Source organism: Trachemys scripta, chromosome 8 (assembly GCF_013100865.1).
Source record: "Trachemys scripta elegans isolate TJP31775 chromosome 8, CAS_Tse_1.0, whole genome shotgun sequence".
Taxonomy (NCBI): Eukaryota; Metazoa; Chordata; order Testudines; family Emydidae; genus Trachemys; species Trachemys scripta.
Genome location: NC_048305.1, coordinates 61,106,653 through 61,130,769, shown reverse-complemented (window position 1 = coordinate 61,130,769; position 24,117 = coordinate 61,106,653). Strand labels below are relative to the sequence as shown.

Genomic DNA, 24,117 nt, shown 5'->3' with positions numbered 1-24,117 from the left:
TATTGTAGCAATTATAATTCAATCTCAAGCCTATTATGTGCTAATTTTGTATTGTGCCACATTTTAACCCCCAATCTTGTACATCTTTCTCTTGTCTTCTGTTTCTGTCTTGAAGCCCCTGACATCATATAGCAAAATCTCTCAATTTCCCACTCTTCCTGATAAGAATGGGGAGTTGATCCTGCAATCCTATACTTAGATAAAACTCCTACTCAAGCCAGTGGAAGTTCTACTTTCTGAGTAATGAGTTTCAGGATCAGAGCCAGAACAGAAAAATCATGTAACTACCCCCTGGATAAGCCCCTCTAGAGCAAATAGCAGCTTTGCTTGCTTCAGTGCAGTTATGCTGATTGCTGACTCCTAATGGCTGCTATCAGGGCAAATCCCTGGTGTAGACAATGCCTTGGAGACTGCTCAGCATCAGTGTTGAGCTACAGGTGGAAGCTGCAGTTTCCTTTTGGAGTATCATTGCAGAAGGATCACTAGCTATGGGACTTCAAAGAGAAACCACCACTTCCTCCTTGAACTCCAACATCAGTGGCCGGGTTGCTTTTCAGTTAAACTTCACTGTGAAAGAAGGGGGGGATAAGGCAAAAGAGGAAAACAGATGGGGGCAATAGGGTAGAGGGAAGAACAGCAGGGAAGTCAGTTTTAAATTGTACCTTCTACCCCAACCCAGGCTACTCTTTGGGTAGCTCAATGTGGCCTTCAGGCTACTTCAGTGTCTTTTCCTATTGTTAAAACTAAATGGGACCCCTAATTTAATTTTATAAATAGGAAATGGCTCTTTGGGTCACAGACTTGCTGATGGTGCACCAGAGGACATGGTGGGTGGTGGGAGAAAGAAGTAGGGGTTCAAATAGTTTATGTAACCTCAAATAAAATAAACAAGCATTAAAAATCACGTTACATTAAATATGTTCAAAACAAATGGTATTTAAAACTTTACCCTTGTCTTGTCAACTATGAACTGTTTTTCATAGTGAAAGAACACTTTGCATGTCTCTTCAACACCCCCAAAATTAGAACTTATTTTCAGAAAAAAATGAGTTAGTCATACAATAATAGTAATAAATTGCATCAGTATGTGTATGTCTGTAGTCACCTCAGGATTGCACAAACACCCTATGCATATCCCTGTGTGGCTTAATGCATTTTCAATGTTGTGGATGAAAACATTGTGGGACAAATCCAACTGGTCTTAACAACACAAGTAGCCCTGTTGATGATAGTTGGATTACTTGTCTGAAGATGGCCAACAAGATTTGTCTATGTGTCTCAAATATTTCAAACTACAAAGAGGAAAATATAGATTAGTTGATGACCAGGCAAACCCAAGCAAACATGTACCCAAATTATGGCTAACAGTCTACTTTTTCCTTTTGAAGCTGTTTGTTGTTACCCAAACAATCCCTGCTCCACAAACTTTTAAAGTTAATGGGGCTACTCAGATGCTTATGTTAAGCAGATGCTTAGATGCCTTGTTAAATAATGACCTAAAGGTACACAGCAGGAGGATCAGGCATTTTTAACAATTTCCTAAATCTGTCTGTGCTCTGCTTCCTCAGCAGATCTGAAGAAGAGCTCTGTGTAACTTGAAAACTTGTACATTCCACCAACAGAAGTTGGTCCAATATAAGATGTTGTCTCACCTACCTTGTCTCCGTGCTCCTATGAACATGTATTGTCCACATTCTCCATTACATCCAAGCTGTGCTAGGATGTAGTGGGCAGTGGTGGCTGTTAGGAACTAGCTCTGACTCTCTGCTCCCTGGTTGTTTGGCCCCAATGGATGTTAGGTTCCTTGCTGCTCTGCTCCAACTTCCACTACCCCTGATCAGGCCATAATGGGTTTTATGTCAGTATGGGATCAGGTGTAATGAAGCTTTCCCTTCTATGTCCTTGCCTCTACTGTACATTACCTCCAAACTTGCCCTCACATGCTTCCTCCTACTCCTTTCACCATGAGAATGAAATTATACACTGGCGACTCCAGCCCATATACATTCATATAATAACAAATCCATATTTAAACTGTTACGTTTTAAAAACCCATTTTCGTGATGAAATAGAATGTATACTTTTCCCCCTGTCTGCATTCTCCACATTATCACAAGAATTAGTGAAAATTGGCAGGGTGACTTTTGATTATAGGTGCACAATACACATGAAATGGTTGGAAAGGAGAAGAGAAATTAATTACTAATAGAAATGGCACACACAATTATTTCCTTTTTTCCCCAAACACCCAAACAATTAATAAACTAGTGAGATAGTTCAGTGAAAAATGTAAATGAAATAGAGAACATTAGACAAGCTATCATTAAACTTTCATTTGTTCTTAATACAAAGTTGTTAGAGAGCAGCTATTTATTAAATATTATCCATAACTCATTATCATTTACAATATATATTATCCACCATTTATAAACTTCTTTTCTAAATGTACAAAAACAATAAAAAGATGAGAGAAAATAATTCATAAAAGTTTTGGTGACATTAATTCAACAACGTCAAAACATTCTTATTTGTAAAGTATATAAATGATTGAAATTGTCTCTTTTTTGAAATGTGAAAAGTACAAGCACATTTAATTAAACAATCATTACTGGGAAAAAAATGGGAATAGCAACAGGACTGTTCCTGGTCGGCAGATGCAGATGATTTTAATCTAGATATAGTGCAGGACATTAAATATACAGGTGCTAAAACAACAGACTTGCTAAACTATCAGTGAGCATGTTTGCTGTGAGTACATTCAATCTCATTTTTACCTCTTGGAAAAAAAAACAGGAAATAAAATCCATTACAGTACATACTTCCACACAAAATTAATGCCACCTTCTCTATGTTCTGTTTAAGCACTTTTTCACCATCTGCTCTGCTTGGAAACATTCAGGTATGTTTGCTCATATATTATTCAAGTATTGATGTGTAGTTTTTCAAATTTGTACTATAAACAGCAATAATGTGTGACAGAAATCCCAGCTGGATTGATGATGCCGAAGTAATAATCATTATAGGACGGTTAATTGTTGTTTCTTACCAAACAAAATGCAGAGAATATTCTGGGTTCAAACATAATTTTGTAGTGCACATATTTCATGTACTTTCAAGGTTGACCATTGAGTTATTTGGTATATGTTATGACATATCACAGACCTTCTGTGCACTTAATGTTTATCTTTGGGGCTGTGGCAATGATTTCTTGTGGAATCACTAGCTTCTGCTGTCTGCATTTCTATGGGTTCTTGCAGTGTGATGGTGATAGACAAATTCTCCTAATAAGGTAGGAAGCTTTGTAATTCAAAAGCTGTGGTGCTTTTTGACTGTTTCGTTTTTGTGGGAAGGGAACATAAGAGCTGAAATAACTACCCAGTATTCCACTGGTATGTCCCTATTTTAATAATATTCTCTTTGGTATAACAGTGTCAGATGTGTATTCTTACTCTAAAACTCAGGACTCTAAAACTGTTCTGACCATTGTTTTATTGGGATAATAGAGTTAATGCTAATTTAGGAATACATCATAGAAGGTGTCCTTGTAGCAGAATTGATGAGCTCTGTACCAAAGGGACAGGGATTCAGGCCACAAAAAGGGTACACACCATTCGGGTATGGGGGGGGGAGGATAGGGGTCATGTAGACGGTCATGAAGGCTAGTCGAGTGCAGTAGCTACTGCAGAATGATTCTGCAGCCTCTCTGCAGCTTTTCTGCTACTTAAGCACCTGCCAGCTTCCAGCCTTACTATTTGGGATGAGCTCAGGGTTCAGCCTTTATAGCATTGCTCATAATTGTAATGTCACTGCCTTCCTTTCCTCCAGTGGCGCGTGACCTCATTTTAGCATTGAAGATCATGTGGGTGAATGTGTGGATGTATTCAGTAAGAGGAAGCTGATAGGAGAATTGTTGCCAGTAATGATAATATCAGAATATGTTATCGTAAGGCAAACAACCATTTATGGAAATCATTTGGATAACATATCACAAGGATTCGCATTGTTTTACATATACGCTCTAGTGACATGCTGTATTTTGAAACACATACAATTATTTTTGTTTAAACATGTTGCGTGACTATTTTTGGCACAAAGCAGACTTAACAGGACTGAGGATCTGGATCGCTAATTATAGATAAGGCCCTCAGAAAATTGCTGATTTTTATTTTTAAAGTCATGGCAGCCTTATGGGTAAATGTTTGTATTTCACAGGGTATGCATGACTGCTGAGTCCCCCTCCCTCCAAACTGCTTCAATTTTCCCAACAGCAGGAAGGCCACAGCTGCTCCTGGGCAGTTAGGAGTCTGGTTCCATCCTGGAGGGGGTGGGGAAGTGGTGGCCAGTCCTGTCCCAGGAAGGAGGATGGGCTGGGGTGTGAGACACCAACGGACAGGATGACAAACACCACCTGGATGAACAGCCAGAGGCATCTCAGTATGCAGATGAACCATGTGGCTCTGACCGGTCTGGCCCGGGATAGGAATTTGAGCCTGACTCACTTCATGCTTAGCTCCAGCCCAAGCCACCATTGCTGCTTCCTGCCCAGCTGGTGGGGAGAGAGGATGGTGCTGACAACCTGGTGATTCAGAAACTCGGTTTGCCCTGCCTCACAGCAGTCCCCACAGGCCCACCAGCTATCAAGGAGCTGAGCCCAGTATCCATCCCCCAGTAGGGCAGGGCCCCCCTCACACACCTGCTCCTGTTTCAAACAGCAGCAGGTCTGGCTATTGTGCTGGCTACAGCAGTGGGGGTGGATCCTGGGCTCAGCTCCTTGCCAGCCAGCACTCTGGTGTCTGCCCCTAGGCCTGTGGCGTGGGCTGGGGTTCCTAGTCACTGCATTGTCAGCACCACCCCCTTCTTCCTGCCAGCTGGACAGAAAGCAGCAGTGGGGACGTGGACTGGAGCTGAGCATGGATCACATCAGGATAGGATTGGTCCATGCACACCTACTCCCGGGATAAGTCTGACCTGTCCCATGCCCATCTTCCTTCTGTAACTACTCTGCTAACCACCCCATGAGCCCCTGTGGCCTCATCAGGGAGGAGGAAGCAGGGATGCTTGCTTACAGCTTGAAAAAGTTGCAGTATTGAGCTAATTTTACAATTTCTATGCAGTCCATGAAATCATGATTTACACAAGCTCTTAATTATATATAATATGTTGGCTGTTTTTATACAGTTCCATCTGTACCTCCTTCCCCAGCCAATTTCTATCCAGGTTGCTCCCAGTGTTGTGCAAGTAGTCCTCTTCAGATCTGGGTGCGACCTCAGACAGAATGTTGATGAATTGAGAGGGTTTAGTGAACTTACATATTTTACTAGATTTTTAAACTTTTTGGAGTAAAATAATAAATTAGAGCTGGCCAGGAAACATTTTTCAATCCTGCAAAAAAATTTGAGATTTCAAAATATTTTCCTGTCTTCAAGTTGAGATGAAAAGTCAAAATATTGAAAATTTTCCTGATCCAAATATCCCCCAAATTTTGGTTTGGGTCAATCAAAACTGACCAAAAATATTTGGTTTATTTTGATTTCAACCATTTTTCTATTTGTGTCTTACTAAGCTATTTTTAGTATACAATTCAAAATGAAAAGTCATTTCAAACTGGAAAACTGGAATTTTTCATTTTGACAATTTTGTACTTTTTCAAAAAAAAAAAAAAAAAAAAGAGTTGAGAAACTTTCCCATGAAAAGTTTGTTTTGATCAATCAGCATTTTTGATGCAAAACATTTCATTGAAAAATCCCCAAACAACTCTTAGTAATATTGTTATAAATTTTAGTATACTGCATTTTGTATTTCAAAAGCAAATGGGAATTCTTACATGTAGTGTGCATAACTACTTTAATAATATATTATTCTAAGTTGCAATGGAAGGTATAGAGTAGATTCATAATCCTTGTGTCTTTGATATTTACCTTATTCACAAAAATGGGAGCCATCTTTTCTGGTTTCCATTCTGTTGCTTATGTACCAGTTCCTTATAAACGTCTGACCTTAGAAACCTAGGGAAAGAGTCCTTGGCCATGAGACTATAGATTAGTCTCTGAGCATCATCAAAACATTTCAGGGTTGGTTCCGAGATATTCTGAGAGATGTGGTCTCTGGTAGTGAAGTCAATATTAATCTGGGGAAAGTAAGGTGTAATAAAATTAGTTTAAATTTTACTGGAGAGTTGAAGTTTGTATTCGTGCATGATGCAAATACTATTTGAATTTTTTCTCAGAATATGCTGTCTGATGCAAACTAGCACATAGTTAATGCCTTTATTTTCTAGCATATTGAATATTAGTTTATTTTGGCTCCCTGGGATTAAAGAGATGGTATCACAGAAAGAAGATAAAAAATGCCTTTGATTATCTAAGTATAGATCAAGGCAGGAAATTCTAACTCTTTATAATACAGAAAGGAAAGTATTTGCATTTCCTTTCAGAGACCTACCCTTTGCAAAAGATATTCTATAAAACATACAACTCTATCAACCGAGATACCTTAATTCTCCAGCCATTCTAGGGCTATTTGAATGTTAACTATTAACTAAAGGGAATTCTGTTCTCCCGATGAATTGCAAATGTGTAACTTATTAATCATAAGGGAAATAATAAGTGTCTTTTGAGGTGAAAATACACTTTCTACTTGTTCTTTAATTGGCTAATTATTAACAATAATAATAAAGTTGTGATACATGAGAGTAGGATGATCACACAGGACTGGCTCTGGATAGGGTGTAATGTGGTGTTCAGCAACATTTACTACTGTGCACCTGGACCAAGATCCAAACGGTCTGCTCAGAGTTGTATGGCGTTTGAGGGGGTGCTCATTCTGTGTGAGCACATAGTCCAAGTCCCTGTCTAGTTCATAGTTATTGCACCATTATACCCACAGAAATGTAAAATTAGGCCAATACAATAGATTGGCTTTATTATCTGCTGAATGCTTGATAGGCCAGGAACCAGACTGTAGTTGAACTACACACTAGCTGAATAATCGATATGCTTCTGAATGTGGACTGATAAACTGTTTTTCTGTTTATGAAAGCATGTATTTTATCACAATTTTATGCATTTCTTGTATTTATCAGTGTGAAGATTTATTGATATTTTTATCATCAGGCAGGTATTTTTCTTCAAATATTTATGAAACTATTATTTCTAATTTCCATTACAGGAATAAAACTTTTCTTTTTAAAACAGTTTATTGTTGGTGACTTACACTCCTCCCTCACTCAGAATGGGTCACTATCACCTGACAGCCACTGGAGAGACTAGACAACCAATATTACTTGACCAGAACCCCCTCCCCAAATAATCATCTCTCCTGTTACAGAGGTGGGACACAGGGGCTGGGAGTAAGGAGAGTGCCAGGGCCTCTGTCCAGTAGGGGAAATGCATTGGCCTCTGTGTTCTGGGACTCCTGTCTGGGTAGTATCATCTAGCCAGGGCTGTGCTGAAAGGCCCAGCTACTCAGAGGGGGTTATCATGGGGGCCAAAACTCATAGGGTTCAGTGGGTATGGAGGGGGAGGAAGGGTGCCTGGTGTCATGCACTACTTGTAGTTTGCAGGGTTGCTACTAACAGGTCAGATTCTGTATCAGATATGGACTGGCTCCAGCACTTCCTTCTTAGAGAGATACACCAGAGATATATTCACTATACAATTCTTTATTGCACTGTCAGTAATGCCTGTTGTGAACTTAAGTCTTAATGTATGTTACACACAGTGCCACCTAGTAAAACACAATCTAACATTCTATTAGATCTCTCCTTTAAGTTTTATATTTCTACTATTTTACAAAATCACGCTATCTTTAGAGTTCAGTAGATCAGTCTGTTAAGTATCTGTGAATCATACTGGTTTTCTAATTACACAACTCAAACATATATCAACTGCCATGAGATGTCTGAGAAGATTGTTGGTCTTTGATCCTTTGATCATGTAAATTTTGAATACAAAACTTTTGTCTTTGTAAATTGTTTCTCTGGTGAACTGACACATGCAGTTCAGATTACCTCCAGAGCTAGTTAAAGAGATATCAGGTAATTTTGGCTCTGGGAGAGATTATAGGTGATTGTAAGTCCCTTTTGAGAGGATTGTCACATCTGATACTTAGTCATTTTAAAGTTAGTAGTCTTCCCAGGAATATTCAGTTTCACTCTCCAGGCAGGCTATGTGTCACCACATGTGATAGATCCCAGAAAAAATGGCTCTTGATTGTCTGAAATATTAGTCAACTCCCTGACTGCCTTGGTATGGCAAACAGCTGCAAAATGTCCATATTTTGTGCATTTATTACATATTTCATGTTTAGCATGACACATGTCTTAAGCTATGAATTTTTCCAAATCCTTTGCATTTACTCTGAAATTCTTTGTAGCCTGGGACTCCTTCATAGCCTCAGGGCTTCTATATTAATGACTTTTAGCTCTCATGGTGTGTCTGTTTACAGCTTCTAAGCTCGTTTCAGGTTTTTCAAGTTGCTCCTGCCTCTTCTTCTGTTCTAGTTCAGACTGCTTTGCTAATGGGGTAGCAGCTTGTAGATTTAAATTTGTCTTTAATTGTAGTTCCTGTGAAATGGTTTTATCTCTAGGCTCAATGATTAGACTGTCTCTGATATTTTCATGTTTTGCAGTCCCAAAATCAGAGTTTTCAGCCAATGCATGCAGAATTCTTATAAAAGAGTCAACATTTTCTCCTCATTCTTGAATTCTCTGGTGAAAACGTGCTCTTTCATAAGCCACATTTCTCTGAGATATAAAGTATGAAATCAAACAGATACAGAGCGCTTTCATAATAATCTTTGTGACAATCTTCAGTAAAGGCAAAAGATTTAAAGATATGTGTTAGCCTGCTTCCCCATAGCATAACTTAACAAAGATACCTGAATATCTTCAGTTTCCTGGTGGAGTTTTGTAGCAGTTCAAAATCTTGCAAAATACTGCTTCCAGTCTGTCCATTCTAAAGGTCTTGAAAACGGAAGTTCTCAGGGGCACTGAAGAGTGGCTTGTTGATTTAATTGATCCTGCAATATTTGTTGCTTTGTTCTTTCTGTTTGCAACCTTTGTTGCTATTTTTCTTCTATTTGTACTCTCCTCTGGCACTAGTTAGACTACCTTTACTTCTGACACAATGTCATGTGCTTCTTGTACTGAGTAGGCTGCAGGGCTGCTACTAGAATGTCAGACTCTTGTAACAGATATGGACTGGCTACAGAGTTTCCTTCTTAGAGAGACACACCAGAGATGTGTTCACTATAAGATTCTCTATTGCACTGCTAGGAAGGATGACTGTTGTGAGCTTAATGAAGGTATGTTACACATGACACCTCCTAGTGAACAGTATAATACAGTTTAGCATTCTGTTACACCTGGCAATCAAGTGGGGGCAGCAAGCAGGGGCTGCTCAGAGGGGGTAGGTGCCCTGTATTCATGGGAGGCAGGTGGCAGGTGGTAGGGGAGTGTCTGGAGGGGGACAGTGTGCTAGGTACTCAGGAGAGCCAGTGGGCAGGGACTGTGGGGTACCCGGAGGAGGAAGGGGTACCCTGTATTCATAAGGGGCATAAGGTGGTGGGGTGCCCGGGGATAGTGGGTGAGAGGAGAGGGGTGCCTCAAAGGGGAGGGGAGTACCTGGTACTCACAAGGGGCAGCAAACAGATGAGAGAGGGTACTGAAGGGGTGCCCAGCACTCAAGGTGCGCATCAGAGAAGAGGTGCCTGTTACTCACCACAATTCAGCAGTTAAGGAAGCCTTCTGTTCCTTATGGACCTGTTGCTGCAAAGGTCAGGTCAGATGGTCTTTGCTGCCAGGACCCAGCTCTCTGCTCATTTTGCTTACTCACTGCAGAGCAGGTGCCACCGACCAGAATATCTGTCCTCTGCAGCGGCACACTGTGCCATCTAGCAGGGACTTTGCATGGAGGGACCAAGCCACCATCTCCCCTTCCAGAGTGAGGAGTTGGGTCCAGGGACTTCTGTCATGTCCAAAATTTGGGTGAAAATTAGTAAAAGTCAAATAATTTTTTTTAAACCCAGGAATTTTTCAGGGAAAATTGGTAAAAAATGAAAATGAAGGACCTTATATATAATGTAGTCTTAAGGACATTTTAATGTTTTGTTTTGCTTAAAAAAATAAAGTCTGAGTGTTACTTTACCTAATGCAGAAGAAATGACATGTCATAAAATAATTTTTAAAAAGGGGGATTCATGAGCAGATAAGTACTAAACTAGAGTCCCTCCCATTTAGTTACTCCTACTTGGTGCTACCAGCATTTAATTATAATAATATCCTTTTTGCTATCATCTGCAGTTTCAGGTAGATAATTTCACTCATGTTTTACATGCTTCAAATCCAGAGGCATTGAGTACCTGCAACTCCCATTGACTTCAGCAAGACAAAAATTATAGGAGTTGGCCTTTAATTTTTGTAATTTTGTTTGTAGTAATAATAATAATAATTAATGTAAAAGAGCTTTGATCAATCATAAGACATCAGGACATTCAAAACACTGTTACTATCAAAAGCAGAGGGATCAGTGCAAAGGCCACTGAGGGAGCACACATCATAAGGTAGTTAATTCACATATTTCTTCATTCACACAAAACCTTTTCTTTCGTGATCAAATTGAACATTGTGAAGGAGTATTTCTAAGGGAATGTTTCAATATTCATCATATCAAAAATATCTGTGTTAAAGGAAATGAACAAATACTAGCCAGTAGCACACTTTAATTTACTTTGTGGACGGAATATAGTTTATCATACCATAAAGAAGGATATAGTCAATGAAAAGCCAAGGAAAGTAAATGTACAGCCACTATTGCCAACCCCAACCATTCAAAAATCATGAGATTGGCTTAATAATCATGAGATGCATAAACTAATAAATTTGTGAGGGTTTTTATGTGCCTTATGGGTTTTTGAAGCTTTAGGGGGATTCCACCTGCCCCCAAAGTGTTTGAGAGCTTTTAAGGGTCAAAATTCAGCCTCAGCTACACATGCAAAAATGTGTCCTTCCCGTGATTACTCGGAGGGGGCTCCTCTTATCCTCCTCCACCCCTAAGATGAGGGAGCTGCCATCTAATCTCTCTCCTACCCCATCACTATCACTCCACCTTCTTCAGCCTCCCTTTACCCTCCATTAGAATTGCAGAGGAAGTCTGCTTCTCCCCTTCTGCACATGCTCCTCCTACATTCTGCACATGCACCTTTTACAGGGTCTCCGATGCTCCTCACAGTCTGTTTCCTAACTGTCTTGTCGAGAGCCCGATCTAGAGTGGGAGCCGTTTTGCCTGTGGGAGGTGGCAGCCACATTTATTAAAGGCAGCCTCCCTTCCACAAGCAGATAGACTTCTGGGAAATTGCGATCATACTCTTTTCAACCCCCTTGAGAGTAATGGGAAATGACAGTCATTCTGAGTAAGGGAAAAATCACGAGTTAACATGATGAAAGCTAACCTCATGAGACAGGTAAAAAAAGCCCCAAAATTGCTAGACCCATGATAAAATTGAGAGTTGGCAATAATGCATACCTCTCCATGCATCAAAATGAGAATGCATGCATTAAGAGATAGCACTGAACCCAAACCCTGTGTAATGTTTACTTGAAGTGTATATTCAGACACTAGATGTCTCTGTGTGCTTTTAAGAGTTCTAAAAAAAGGGTGTATTCCCTAGTAAATGAGGAAAGCAAAGCTGGAACTCAAGCTGTTTGGAAGCCTGTTTGGTTATTTGTAGTTGTAGTTATTTGTCTTTCATAAATGCGTCCTGTTGTAGACACACTCTGATCTTGAATATCATGACATTCTGGATCTGAGCTTTACAACTTGAGGACTATCCCTGGAAACTATTTGAAGAAAGTAAAAATGACTGTTTTACCTCCCTTGGAGCATCAGCTTGGATAAATTCTGAATAAATCTTTTGGGCTTTTGAGGCAATTTTAGCAGAAGACTTAGTTTTCTTGAAGTCCTCACAGGCCATCCAGAAGTCAATGTTCTCCTCACTGAACTCGGACTTCAGGAAAGTTCTAAAGGCAGCCAAGCCATCTGCAGAAATAGAAAAATAAATTAGAAGACATATCTAACCTATGTAGCAGTCCAGAGGATAAATCATGTTAGGGTCCAAAATCTCAGTTCTTCTGTTCTTATTCAGTCTACAAACCCTTAGGACAAATTCAGCCTTTTGTTAGACTCAAACAAAACCTCTTTCATTTCAATGAAATTGTACAAGTATAATAGAGGGCTGATTTTGGAACTTTGTCTGACAAGGACCACAGGATTTCGCTATATCAGCATAACCAAATGTTAATATTTGGGGGTTGATCACTCAGACAAACTCCCGTTGAAGAAAGATAGTTGGTTTCTGTTAGTTTCCGCCCCGCTTCCCTTCAAATATTCGAAGTCATCAAAAAGAGTTTTTTTCCAACTAAGAACTGCAGAATTTGACATGTGAAAAGTAATTTTAATGGGAAGATATTTACTCATATTAGAAAGACTGACTATTTAATGAAAAATCTTAACTTTCCACTATTTACAGTATTACTGTAGTTCATATGAAAATTATACACCATCAGAAAAGGTTTTGGGATTTAAGCACTATGTTGGGACCTGGGAGATGCCCGTTCAGTTCCTGGCTCTGCCACAGAATTCCAGTGTGGCCTTATGAACTCGCTTAATCTCTCTTTGCCTCTATTCCCCAATAGTAGACCGGGGATATCCAGGAAATCCAGTTAATCTTGTCTATTTAGATAATAAGAACTCCAGGGTTGGGAGTCTCTCTTTCTTTGTGTTTCTACAGTGCCAACTGCCGTGCAGTTTTAATCTTGGTTGGGGCCTCTAGGTACTAGTAGGTAATACAGATAAGAAGTAATAATCCTGTACTCCACATCTTGTCATTTTAAAACAATTTTCTCCCATTCAGGAAATCCATTTCAGACTGATCCTGAGACAGTCTGTGGAAATTTAAAACTTATTTTGGGAAAGTGAAACTATAATTTTATTTAAAGCCCATGTAAATGAAAAGGGAATATTTAAGAATGCAATTTAAATTCAAGTTTTAAGACTTTATGCCTTTCAATTGAAAACTCCATCTGGCAACTGTACTTTAAATGCAGAGAAATTCATTATGTTCTTGAAAGCTGTACAGGATTTGTATTGAAATTGGCATTGAGATGGGAATGATGATGGGAATTTTGTCTATCAGTAGTTTCCTTGTTACAGAACTCTAGACTGATCCTGCTCCCACTGAGGTTAATGTGACTTTTACAATTAACTTCAATGAGAGCAAAATAAAACCCTCTGCTAGGTCACAAACAGTGGAAGGGCCAGGAAGGTACAAAAAGGGCAGGTCTTGGGGGCAAGAACTGTCTTTTACTCTGTGTGGATAGCACATAGCACTTCTCATTATCTGGACTAAATCAGGTGTATGTCCTGGGCCAAGGGAGAGGATGGCCAGAAACAATGACTGATAAGTTATGAATGGTGTATGATCTGAATTGCAGAGGCCAATTGGAAAGCTGCTGCTTGACACAGCATGTACCACTTGAGGCATTCAGTTAAATCCTGAGGAACTAAGGCAAAAAAAAACCAACAAAAAACAAAAACCTGTTCCACCTGACATACAAAGAAGCCACCAAACAAAGGAGCCCCATGAAAAAACACACAACCCAGGAACAACATAGGTCAACATATGGGTGAAATGTAGCAGGAGTGACAGCGCTACCCCTATAGTTAACTGTTTCCAGCCTATCCTCTTTCTTTCAGTCACTGATAACTTCCCTAAATTTTCACCTTTTTGGCTGAATGTTTTGGTTTTGTTCTATCTCTGCATGAAGATGAACTGTGTGTGTGTGTGGGGGGTATGGTTAGAAGGGAGATTTGAGTAAAATCAGTTCAGCTGCAATGGAGGATGGGCAAGGAGAGTGGAAAACATCCTTTCTTGTTTAAAAAACAACAACTTGCAAGCAATTTTTGAATGGCTCAACAGTCACAATGGCTTGGGGTTTAAAGTTGATGTGGAAATAGCCCTGTCAGAGGAAAAGTGCCTTTGCATGTTCCAAAGATAATTGGTTTGGTTGGAGTTACCAGTGCATATCAATGCACTGAGCATGCACAGATTTCTTCCACTTAGCTTGTAAAGTGAGCAGTTAAGAGAAGATTCTCTGTGCATGCATGGCTACTTTAGGAGCCCAGTTTAGAAATAACAGTAACAGGAAAAATTAGTTGGTCTATTTAGGCCACCTAAATTATCTTGGAAAGCTCCAATCCAAAGTTAACTTATATGGTTAACTTTGAGCAGGGCCGGCTCCAGGCACCAGCATTCCAAGCAGGTGCTTGGGGTGGCAATCTGCAAGGGGAGGCAGTCCGTGTGTTTTTGCCGCCCCAAGCAGCACATCGAATTGCTGCTGCGGACGACGGGGGCAGTCTGTGTGCCATTAGGATGGTATGCATGTTTCCGTGGCGGCAGCAGTTCGGCGGCAGCTTCTATTTTCAGCTGCCCGTGGCAGCAATTCGGCAGCTTCTGTCTTCCGGCTGAAGACAGAAGCTGCCGCCGAATTGCCGCCGCTGCAGAAACCCACGTGCCACCCTAATGGTACATGGACTGCCCCCGCCGTCCGCGGCGGCAATTCGGCGCGCTGCTTGGCGCTGCAAAAACTGTAGAGCCGGCCCTGACTTTGAGCATGCAAGTAGTCTTACTGAAGTGTATAAATTGAAGCTCGTGTGCTCGCAAGATCAGGGCCTAAGTTGTCTTTGTGATATAACTGCCTTGTTCTTTCAATGGTACCTGAGGAAGGGTGGTTGAAAAGAAAATGAATAGTATATAGCTGCTTACTGCACATTAAGCATTGTATTACAAAGAAGACCTCAGGAAAACTGAATATATCACATTAACAGTTTAACAGCTTAAATCTCAGTTCTACAAAAGTCCTTACATTTACATCATTTTGGCTATGTAAAGGATCCTGTGACCTATAAACTGCTCTGTACCATCTAGCAAGGGGGTTACAAGAATATCCTGATCCTGGTATGTACATTCTGGTTCACCAAAGACTATAATGTAAAGTCTTAAATGAAAGCCAGGGTCACACTGGTTGTTAATATTGTGAAATGTATGTACAGGTACTATGTAAGGAGTTATGTATGTATAATGAAAATGTGTTTTGAAGTCTGTATCAAGGCAGAGTTGACAAACAGGCTTTCTGTCACACAAAAGATGTTTATTGACCTATCTCTGTGCCAGCATGTTAAGCAGTGTAAGGTTACATATCTACATACCAAGTCAACAGGGGGCTGTGAAATCAACAGAGCACCTGGTCTGTAAACTCTTCCCTTGGGGACAGAAGACCTGGTATTTCAGTGAGGCATTCAATGGATAAGGGACTGTACACTACAGAGGAATGCTTCAAAGGGACTTGGGGACTGGGGTGCTCCTATTGTTGTCCTGCAAGGCAGAGTGATGGCTGGCATAGCCCAGAGGAGATTTTGGATAGCTAGTAGGCTGGTGGTGTCAGGGAGTCAACACCCAGTTAAGCACAAGCAAGTCTCCCACTCTTTGGAGGCAGGAGAGTAACAAGGTGACTCTCAGTCCTGGGTACCCATAGAACTGTCACTCTGTGCGAATGAGACTCAGGCCCTATGACAAAGACACGCTGTTCTCTACAATATTTTCATTGTCAGAAAGGCCTAAACAAACCACAATACCTCCCAGAGAGCAAAACCAAGAATTCCACAGGAATAGCTAAGTTTGTAGAGAGCAAAAAATGATGTGGTATTACCTCATATTATGTGATCATCTAATTATACCTATGGTGCAGATGTAAGTTAATGTGTGAGTGTTGGGGAAGGCTGCTTTATCTGGGTGCTTTAATGCTAGTCATCTTTTGGCAACATGCATCACTGACTACACACCTTAGTGGGACTTTCCCCTTGACCTGTCCCTTTATGACCAGCCTCACCTCTTTTCCCAACTCGTCTTTTAACTTCTGGGCATCTGAATGGAGACATATTTATTTTGCATAATTGCAAAGTTCCAAGCTGGCAGAAATTAGGCTACTTTAAAACTTACACAGGGAGTCTGAGTGTGTGTGCGTGTGTGTAGGGGAGGTGAATGAGGGTAGCATAGCTCCCGCTTCTGCTAAAATCAGAGGAAAAACCCCTCTCCTCTCCCTGGCTTGCTGGAGCGCTCCAGCATGGCTCCCCACCCAATCTGAATCTTCTTTAACCACTGCACTTACACCATCTTTCTGACCAACTTAATGCCTGACACTGTAAATTCTTACTCATGTGAGTAGCCTTTATTCACCTGTAGACAATGTATGTGAATAACTGTTTCCTGGATCAGACCCCTGCAGTTAATATGGAACATGACTCACCGATTACATCTCCAGAGAATTTAGTCCCAAATCTTCAAGGTGCCATTGTTTAAAATATTTTTTGCACATGTGAATGGACAGCAACAGACTACTTATCAATTGCATTATTCTAATCCTGTAAATGTAGAAAAACTCTTCTGTACTCAGGTGTGAGACTGTAATTTCAGAAAACTCCCACTTCCTTGGATAGGAAAACTGGAGTCCAAGTGGAGGACACGCTAGAAAAAGTTGGCCAAATTCTACCATCCTCTGCTATGGGTACTCGCATAACACCACAGTATGCCAACATTTTTATGGCTCACTTAGAACAACGCTTCCTCAGTTCTCATTCCCAAATGCCCCTACCCTACTTGCGCTACATTGATGACATCATCACCTGGACCCATGGAAAAGAAGCCCTTGAGGAATTCCACCAGGATTTCAACAATTTCCATCCCACCATCAACGTCAGCCTGGACCAGTCCACACAAGAGATCCACTTCCTGGACACTACAGTGCTAATAAGTGATGGTCACATAAACACCGCCCTTTACCAGAAACCTACTGACCGCTATACTTACCTACATGCCTCCAGCTTTCATCCAGACCACATCAAACGATCCATTGTCTAGGGCCAAGCTCTAAGATATAATTGCATTTGCTCCAATCCCTCAGACAGAGACAAACACCTACAGGAGCTCTATCAAGCATTCTTAAAACTACAATACCCACCTGCTGAAGTGAAGAAACAGATTGACAGAGCCAGAAGAGTACCCAGAAGTCACCTACTACAGGACAGGCCCAACAAAGAAAGTAACAGAATGCCACTAGCCTTCACCTTCAGTCTCCAATTAAAACCTCTCCAGCGCATCATCAAGGATCTACAACCTATCCTGAAGGACGATCCTTCACTCACACAGATCTTGGAAGACAGGCCAGGCCTCACTTACACACAGTCCCCCAACCTGAAGCAAATACTCACCAGCAATCACACACCACACAACAAGCACACTAACCCAGGAACCTATCCTTGCAACAAAGCCCATTGCCAACTCTGTCCACATATCTATTCAGGGTACACCATCATAGGACCTAATCACATAAGCCACACCATCAGGGGCTTGTTCACGTGCACATCTACCAATGTGATATATGCCATCATGTGCCAGCAATGCCCCTCTGCCATGTACATTGGCCAAACCAGACAGTCTCTATGCAAAAGAATAAATGGACACAAATTAGATGTCAAGAATTATAACATTCAAAAACCAGTCGGAGAACATTTCAGCCTCCCTGGACACTCAATTACAGACCTGAAAGTGGCAATTCTTCAACAAAAAAACTTCAAAAACAGACTCCAACGAGAAATTGCAGAACTGGAATTAATTTGCAAACTGGACACCATTAAATTAGGCTTGAATAAAGACTGGGAGTGGGGGTCATTACACAAACTAAAAACTATTTCCCCATGCAAATTTTTCCCCTACTGTTACTCACACCTTCTTGTCAACTGTTTGAAATGGGCCATCCCAATTATCAATACAAAAGTTTTTTATCCTGCTGATAATAGCCCACCTTAATTGATTAGTCTCATTAGCGTTGGTATGGCAACCCCCATTTTTTCATGTTCTCTGTGTGTATATATATCTTCCTACTGTATTTTCCACTGCATGCATCCGATGAAGTGGGTTTTAGCCCACAAAAACTTATGCCCAAATAAATATGTTAGTCTCTAAGGTGCCACAAGTACTCCTTGTTATCTTTGGGCTTGAATCTGCTCCCACTGAAGTTGGTGCCAAAGCTCTCAGTGACCTCAGGTAAACAGGGTCAGTAGATATGTTTTTATAGTTACAGGTACTTCTTACCTTTATTTGCTAGTAGTGTATCCACCGACTCAGACCATGCCATTGTTTCCCTAGGGGTTGACCTGTGGAAACAACATCTACCCTTGAAAATAGCATTGTGATCTTTTGCCTCTGCAGTCTATGTTAGTTTTTCTGTTGCTTGGAACATGTCATCATCACCTCATTAACAAAGCAAGATGAGTTACTTACAGCACTGCACCATATATCACAGAAAAAGGTTAAAAGGAAGTCTGACTTTTTTTAGCATACAGATAACCATAGAGTATTGCAAAATAGAATGTAATTTGACACTGGCAACTTGATTATTAATCTAAGAGACAGTAGTAATAATGTTTGCAATTGTCTGAACTATAATAAAGGTGCAGGAGAGATATTAGTCACTTTTCTGTAGTGGAGTGCTGGATTTCTTTTCAACTTTGAATGGATTAACCATTAATTTATATGACACTTTTTGCTTGCAATGACTAAAATTATCTAAAAGGTTATCACACTAGCAATGGTGTGATAAATGGGCTATTTCTCAGTTTCCTACAGTATAAAAATCTGGATCCATTCATAGTTTTGCTTCTTAACAAGGTTTTGATTAAGTATTTGTTAAAGCTGTAATAATCTGTCTTTTTTGTTTCCCACTGGTGTTGGAGACTCCCCCCTCCCAAGAAAGCACAAGAATACAATTATTCAAGACATTTTCAGTTCTGGGCTGATGTATCTACATCTAGGAACCTGTCAGGGCAGAATAAGATCTTTTCCAAACTAGTTAATAATTTTAAGTGCTCCTTCCTTTTTTCCTTCCTTCCTTCCAGACTTGGTGCATGTGCAATATGGTCTAAAACAGACTTGCTGAACATCTGAACTGTTATCCATTGTCTCTCCATTGAATAAAACCCTTTATTATGTAAATCTTCCACCCTAAGGGGTATCTGATACAGAGCAGTCAAGTGGTTGTTTGTTTATATGTTCTGTTTATTAGGCTGGCTCCATTTTTTTAAAATGTCCAGATTCTGAAGATTTTACTGGACAGCAATATTTATAGCACAATTTGTCTAGTTTAGATCATTTTAAGCCACCTGTCACTTATATTTTAGCATTTCATCAAGATGTGCTTTACATATTGATATACAGAGTGGAATGACTGTGCCATTCAAATGTACCGCCAAGTCTATACTAAGGCCATGTCTACACTAGGAAAAAACGTTTATTGTTAACTAAAATGTTATAATCCTAGCATAGACAAGGCAAGTTGTAGATTTAACACTTTAGTTGTCCTTAGGGTTTTCTTCATTCAGCTAACATGTTAAAACTACAATTTGCCATGTCTAAAATAGCATTTTAACGTGTTTTAAATACACCATTTTCCCCCTAGTGAAGACCACGCTATGTGTAGTGAAGATGAGGATATGTGTAAATTAGGCCTGATCTACACTGAAAACTTACATTGACATAGCTACATCTCTGAGGGGTCTGAAAATACACATGCCTGAGAGACATAGCTCTGCTGACCCGATCCCCTGTGTAGACAGCACTAGGTAAACAGAAGAATTCTTCCAAGGCTCTAGCTATTGCCTCTCGGAGAAGTGGATTAACTACGGCAGTGGGAGAACCCTGTAGTGAGTGTCTACACTGAAGCCCTACAGCCATGCATCTGTAGCATTTTAAGTGTAGACATAGCCTCAGAGTATTTTTATATTAGTTAATTGATTGCGAATGGCAAATGTTTGTGGCTTGCCCAAGGGATCAGCCTAGGTAAACGATGACAAACAAACAGTTGGGCAGTGTCAGTATGAGCCTTTTCAAGTGTGAAGTGTTCTGAGTTAATAAGTTCAAGGTAAAAATCTTGGTGAACTCATGGAGTAGATGACCCGTAAGATGAAGAGAAACCACCAGCACACAGAATCACATTGGCATGAGGGGGAGTTTGGTTACATGCACCAGAGAAAACTCACTAAAACTTCCATGACATTTGTAAAGGCTCCATTTTTAGCAATTATGAGAGAGGATCTAGGCCTCATTCTCTAATTCATAGTTCATAACCAAAAATTAGTGGGAGAGGTGTGTTGTACTGAGCAAAATGCCAGTCTGCCTATTTGAAAGGACAATGCAGAAACTGGCTGGGGCAGACATGTGCAGTCTGGTGTGTGAAGTATAGTATGTAAGCTAGTTTCTTAAGCCTTTCAAAAGCAATTATTTGGCATTGTTAAAGGTTTTTGGTATCCTTAGTGGCTCCTAGAGAAAGCAGAGTGTCCAAACTCTCGTTTGTGTAGGTTACTGGTTTGCAAAGCCGAGGTAGCTGCTCTGGATCAAGGAGGGCTTGTTGGACATACAAGTTGACCGAGATGCAGGGTTTAATAAGCTGGCTGAGTGAGGTGGGGCGTCACTCGCCTACCTCTGGACACAACAGCAGGATCTCACTGACAAGGAGGTGTCAGAGCAGGAACTTGCTCTTTAGTCATATAAAATATTTTTTACCTCTGTAGCTAAGCTGAGATGACTATATTTGGTGTAGCTTATCAGAAGGGTAAATCAAGGTATGTTAAGCAAACAGCTTGTTTTAATTCCATTTTCTCTCCTTTTTTGTAAAAATTATTTACAAATTTGTTTAATATTATTGTTGTATGGGTAACTTCACTCTCATGTCCACAGGAGAAAAGAGTACTCCTCATCTCTAAGGAAAGGTGCTGAAGGGTGATGAGTTTCTTGAACCTATACTCTTCTCTGGCTCAGTCTGGACAGAAGTATTTTATTCCAAAGATTTGTATTAATACTAGGCTACCGCTGGCAAACACTAGGAGTATATTTTCAGTGCACAGTTAACCTGCATGATTTCAAAGTTGCTAACTCTCTGAAAAACCCCATCTGATTCACTGCATGTCCCATTTGCCCATCTCCTTGGGCTGAGCAACCAGTCAGAACAGCTATTCGAAGACCTCCTTTCTTTTCCCCTTCCCGAAAGCCATTCTTACAGAGGAGAGGGTGAAGCAGGGAGCTAAAGAACCCAGTAGCTCCAGGTAGCTCTGCTGTCTAATCCCCACTCCCTCCTGGGACCAACAAGGATGGCACAGCACCCTGCACCTCCCCCAACCCTGGGATGCTCATACCTACCAACCCTTCAAGTGGCTAAAGTGGGGATGGGTCCTGCCCCCAGGATGGTGGGAGGCCTGGGGAAAGAATTGCAGAGTGAGTCCACCCCACACTCATCCCGTGTTGATGCCTGGAATGGGTGGAAGGGACCCTGCTTTAGCTCCCACAAGCCTGTGTGTGTGTGAGAGAGAGAAACCCTGGGAGGAGTGGGGGTGAATTGATGGGGGGAGGAGACAGGGTGACAGGACTTGGCTTGGAGGTTGGGGGCAGAAGTAATTGCTGGGCAGGGGATGGGCAGATGTGGCAAGCTCATGCAGCAGGGGCAAAATTCACTGTACCTGATATATCTGGGATAACAGGCAACACAATTTGTCACACATACACAGGGTATGGACTCGGAGGAGGGGAGGTGTATTAAAAACATTTAAAAAAAACTAAACCACAATATAATCTTTAGAAAAAAACCTCAAGATTTTTTGGCCATCTGACTCATGATTTTTGATCTCTTGAAGTTGGTAATACCGTGATTAGCACCCAGTTCTGAGCATCTAGGTTAGCTTAGGCTGGGTGTGAGTACCTCTGTAGAAAACTGTCCATGTTACTATATCCTCACTGTTTCTGCACTTGCCTGTGTGTGTCAGGGGACATATCTCACGGTTCTTTGTGCTGTGATACTCTCGTATTCTTTCCCAGTCAGTTATATCAGTTGTGGGAGACACAAAATGTCCTTCCAGAGAACTGTGGGAAGGGCATTGTATGACTATCAGCACTTGAGTGATTTAGCCTATGTCCTTACTGCAAAGTGGGCAGTTTCCAGCCCAAGGTATAGCCGGGGCTCAAGTTCTACCCTATACCCAGGTAAGCTAGCCTGGGCTTAAGCACCTCCAAACCCTGGTCAGAGGTTCTTCTGTGTGCATGGTCAGAGGTTCTTCAGTGTGCATGGTAAGGAAGTTTGGGCTAAACCCGGTAGGAGCCTGGGTTAACTATGCAGTGAAGACTTACCCTCGGTGGGAAATCAAAAGACCAAGGAGGAGATGTGAGTTGGAGGAGATTGTTGGTAAAAATGTTCTCATCTGAAAGACTCCCACAGGGTAAATTGGGTAAGGAAATCACTCATTTTATTCAGAACAATGAAGGGTCTAAATTGACCCTGCTAGGTTCCAAATATGCAAGTCTAGTTATTTCCTACCTCATGCTTAGACCATGAAGCTATGGCCTCTAATGAGGACAGGAGCTCAGTCCAGCTAAAATTAGACTTGGTGATTGTTGTCTCACCAAAGCACTGCCAGCCTCCTGTGTCTAGCAGGTATGGAGGCTATTCATAATTCTTAATGGGGAGGAATCTCTGTCCTCCGCAGCTGCATAAAACCCAATGAACAATTCTGTGCTGCTTCTTTCTGTGGAGTAGAAATGCAAGGGCAGATTCTTTCAGGGTTGACTGGACATTTGTCAGAGAATTTTATAGGAACCTTTAACGTGAAGTTTATGATGCTCTTATCTGACTGACAAATCTGCTCCTGAAATCATCTAAGGAATGTTCTTTATGCCAGTCGTTGACCCTAGCAGGGACTGATGCTCCTATATATACTGACTTAAAAAGATGTGTTTCCAGAGACTAAACAACTGGTAATGGCTAAAACTGGTCAAACTCTTCATTCTGAATAATATATTGAGGGGCTTTATAAAATTTTTGACTCAGTCATGAGTACTATAAATATATTTGGTATTCTTAAATATTCACTGAGAGCGAGGTTGTCACAGCTATTACTGAGCTGCACAGGGGAGTTTGCGAGTTATATTCCACATAGAGTTATGAAAGTATGTTACAGACAATAATAGAATTCATTAATTGTATATTTATCAAAATGCAACATGGGAGCATTAATATGTTATCATGGGAGTGCCATTGTTTTCAGAGGAATTTCTATAAGGTTAGTGCATTGATACTATAATATTGCAAGCATTATTTTGAAATAGCTGTCAATTTACTTGCATCATAACTGTGCAAAATTATAGACACAAAATTAATAAAATTGCATATCTATAAATGGAATCTAAATAAAGGCAATATATATTAAAACACAAATAAAAACCATAGCATATATTATATGAAATTGTGACATTGTTAGTTGTCTGACAATCTGTGAGCCTGTCAGCTTTCTGCTCCCTTTGGTGGAGTTATGCCAGCAGAGAAATTGGACCAGTAAATGTAACACCTTTAATCAAATATATAACAAATAAGTGGGAAGTTCAGTGAATATTTAACTGCTTTCAAATCTCCTGGGGAAGCAGAATGACAGACCAGGGCAAATCAGAAAGAATGGACCTAATCCTGCGTACTTTTCTCATGAGAGTAGTGCTGTTTGCTTCACTCAGAGTGATCTTACTGACTTCAATCGGATTACTCTCATGAGTATCGTGAGCAGAATTTGCCCCAAGGACCAAAATCAGCATATTAATTATAATCAAGGAAGGAAATAAAAACTGTCCAGGCTAATCAGACATCAACTGTCCGATTCCATACATCTTCTCAGATAAAAATAGCCATAAACAACAACTCACTTCACTGGCATTTTTCGTTCCACTGTCAGACTGACACAGGTAATGCAGAATTTTTCTTTCTGACTGATCTTCAAGCTGAAGGTAATGTGACAGCAGGAACATTACAATTAGTATGCAAATAACCAAACAGCGGGTTGCAAATTGACATTCTGTTTTTACCACTTTCTTTCAAATTATTTCTGTTTCACAAACATGGCTTGTTTTTGATCATAGCCAGCCTAATTTAATCCCCCCCAGCGCAAGGAATAGCTATTTAATTAAACATGGTTTAGA

General features: G+C 40.6%; 1 protein-coding gene across 1 annotated transcript; it reads right to left on the bottom strand.

Annotated features, from left to right (window-relative positions):
* Positions 1-5,923: 5,923 nt before the first annotated feature.
* Positions 5,924-23,855, bottom strand: RGS21 (regulator of G protein signaling 21). The gene is made up of 4 exons (XM_034779632.1): positions 23,845-23,855; positions 18,205-18,281; positions 11,869-12,035; positions 5,924-6,127 (listed from the first exon to the last, which is right to left on the bottom strand). The coding sequence occupies exons 1-4, from the start codon at positions 23,853-23,855 to the stop codon at positions 5,924-5,926; spliced, it is 459 nt and encodes a 152-aa protein (XP_034635523.1).
* Positions 23,856-24,117: the final 262 nt, after the last annotated feature.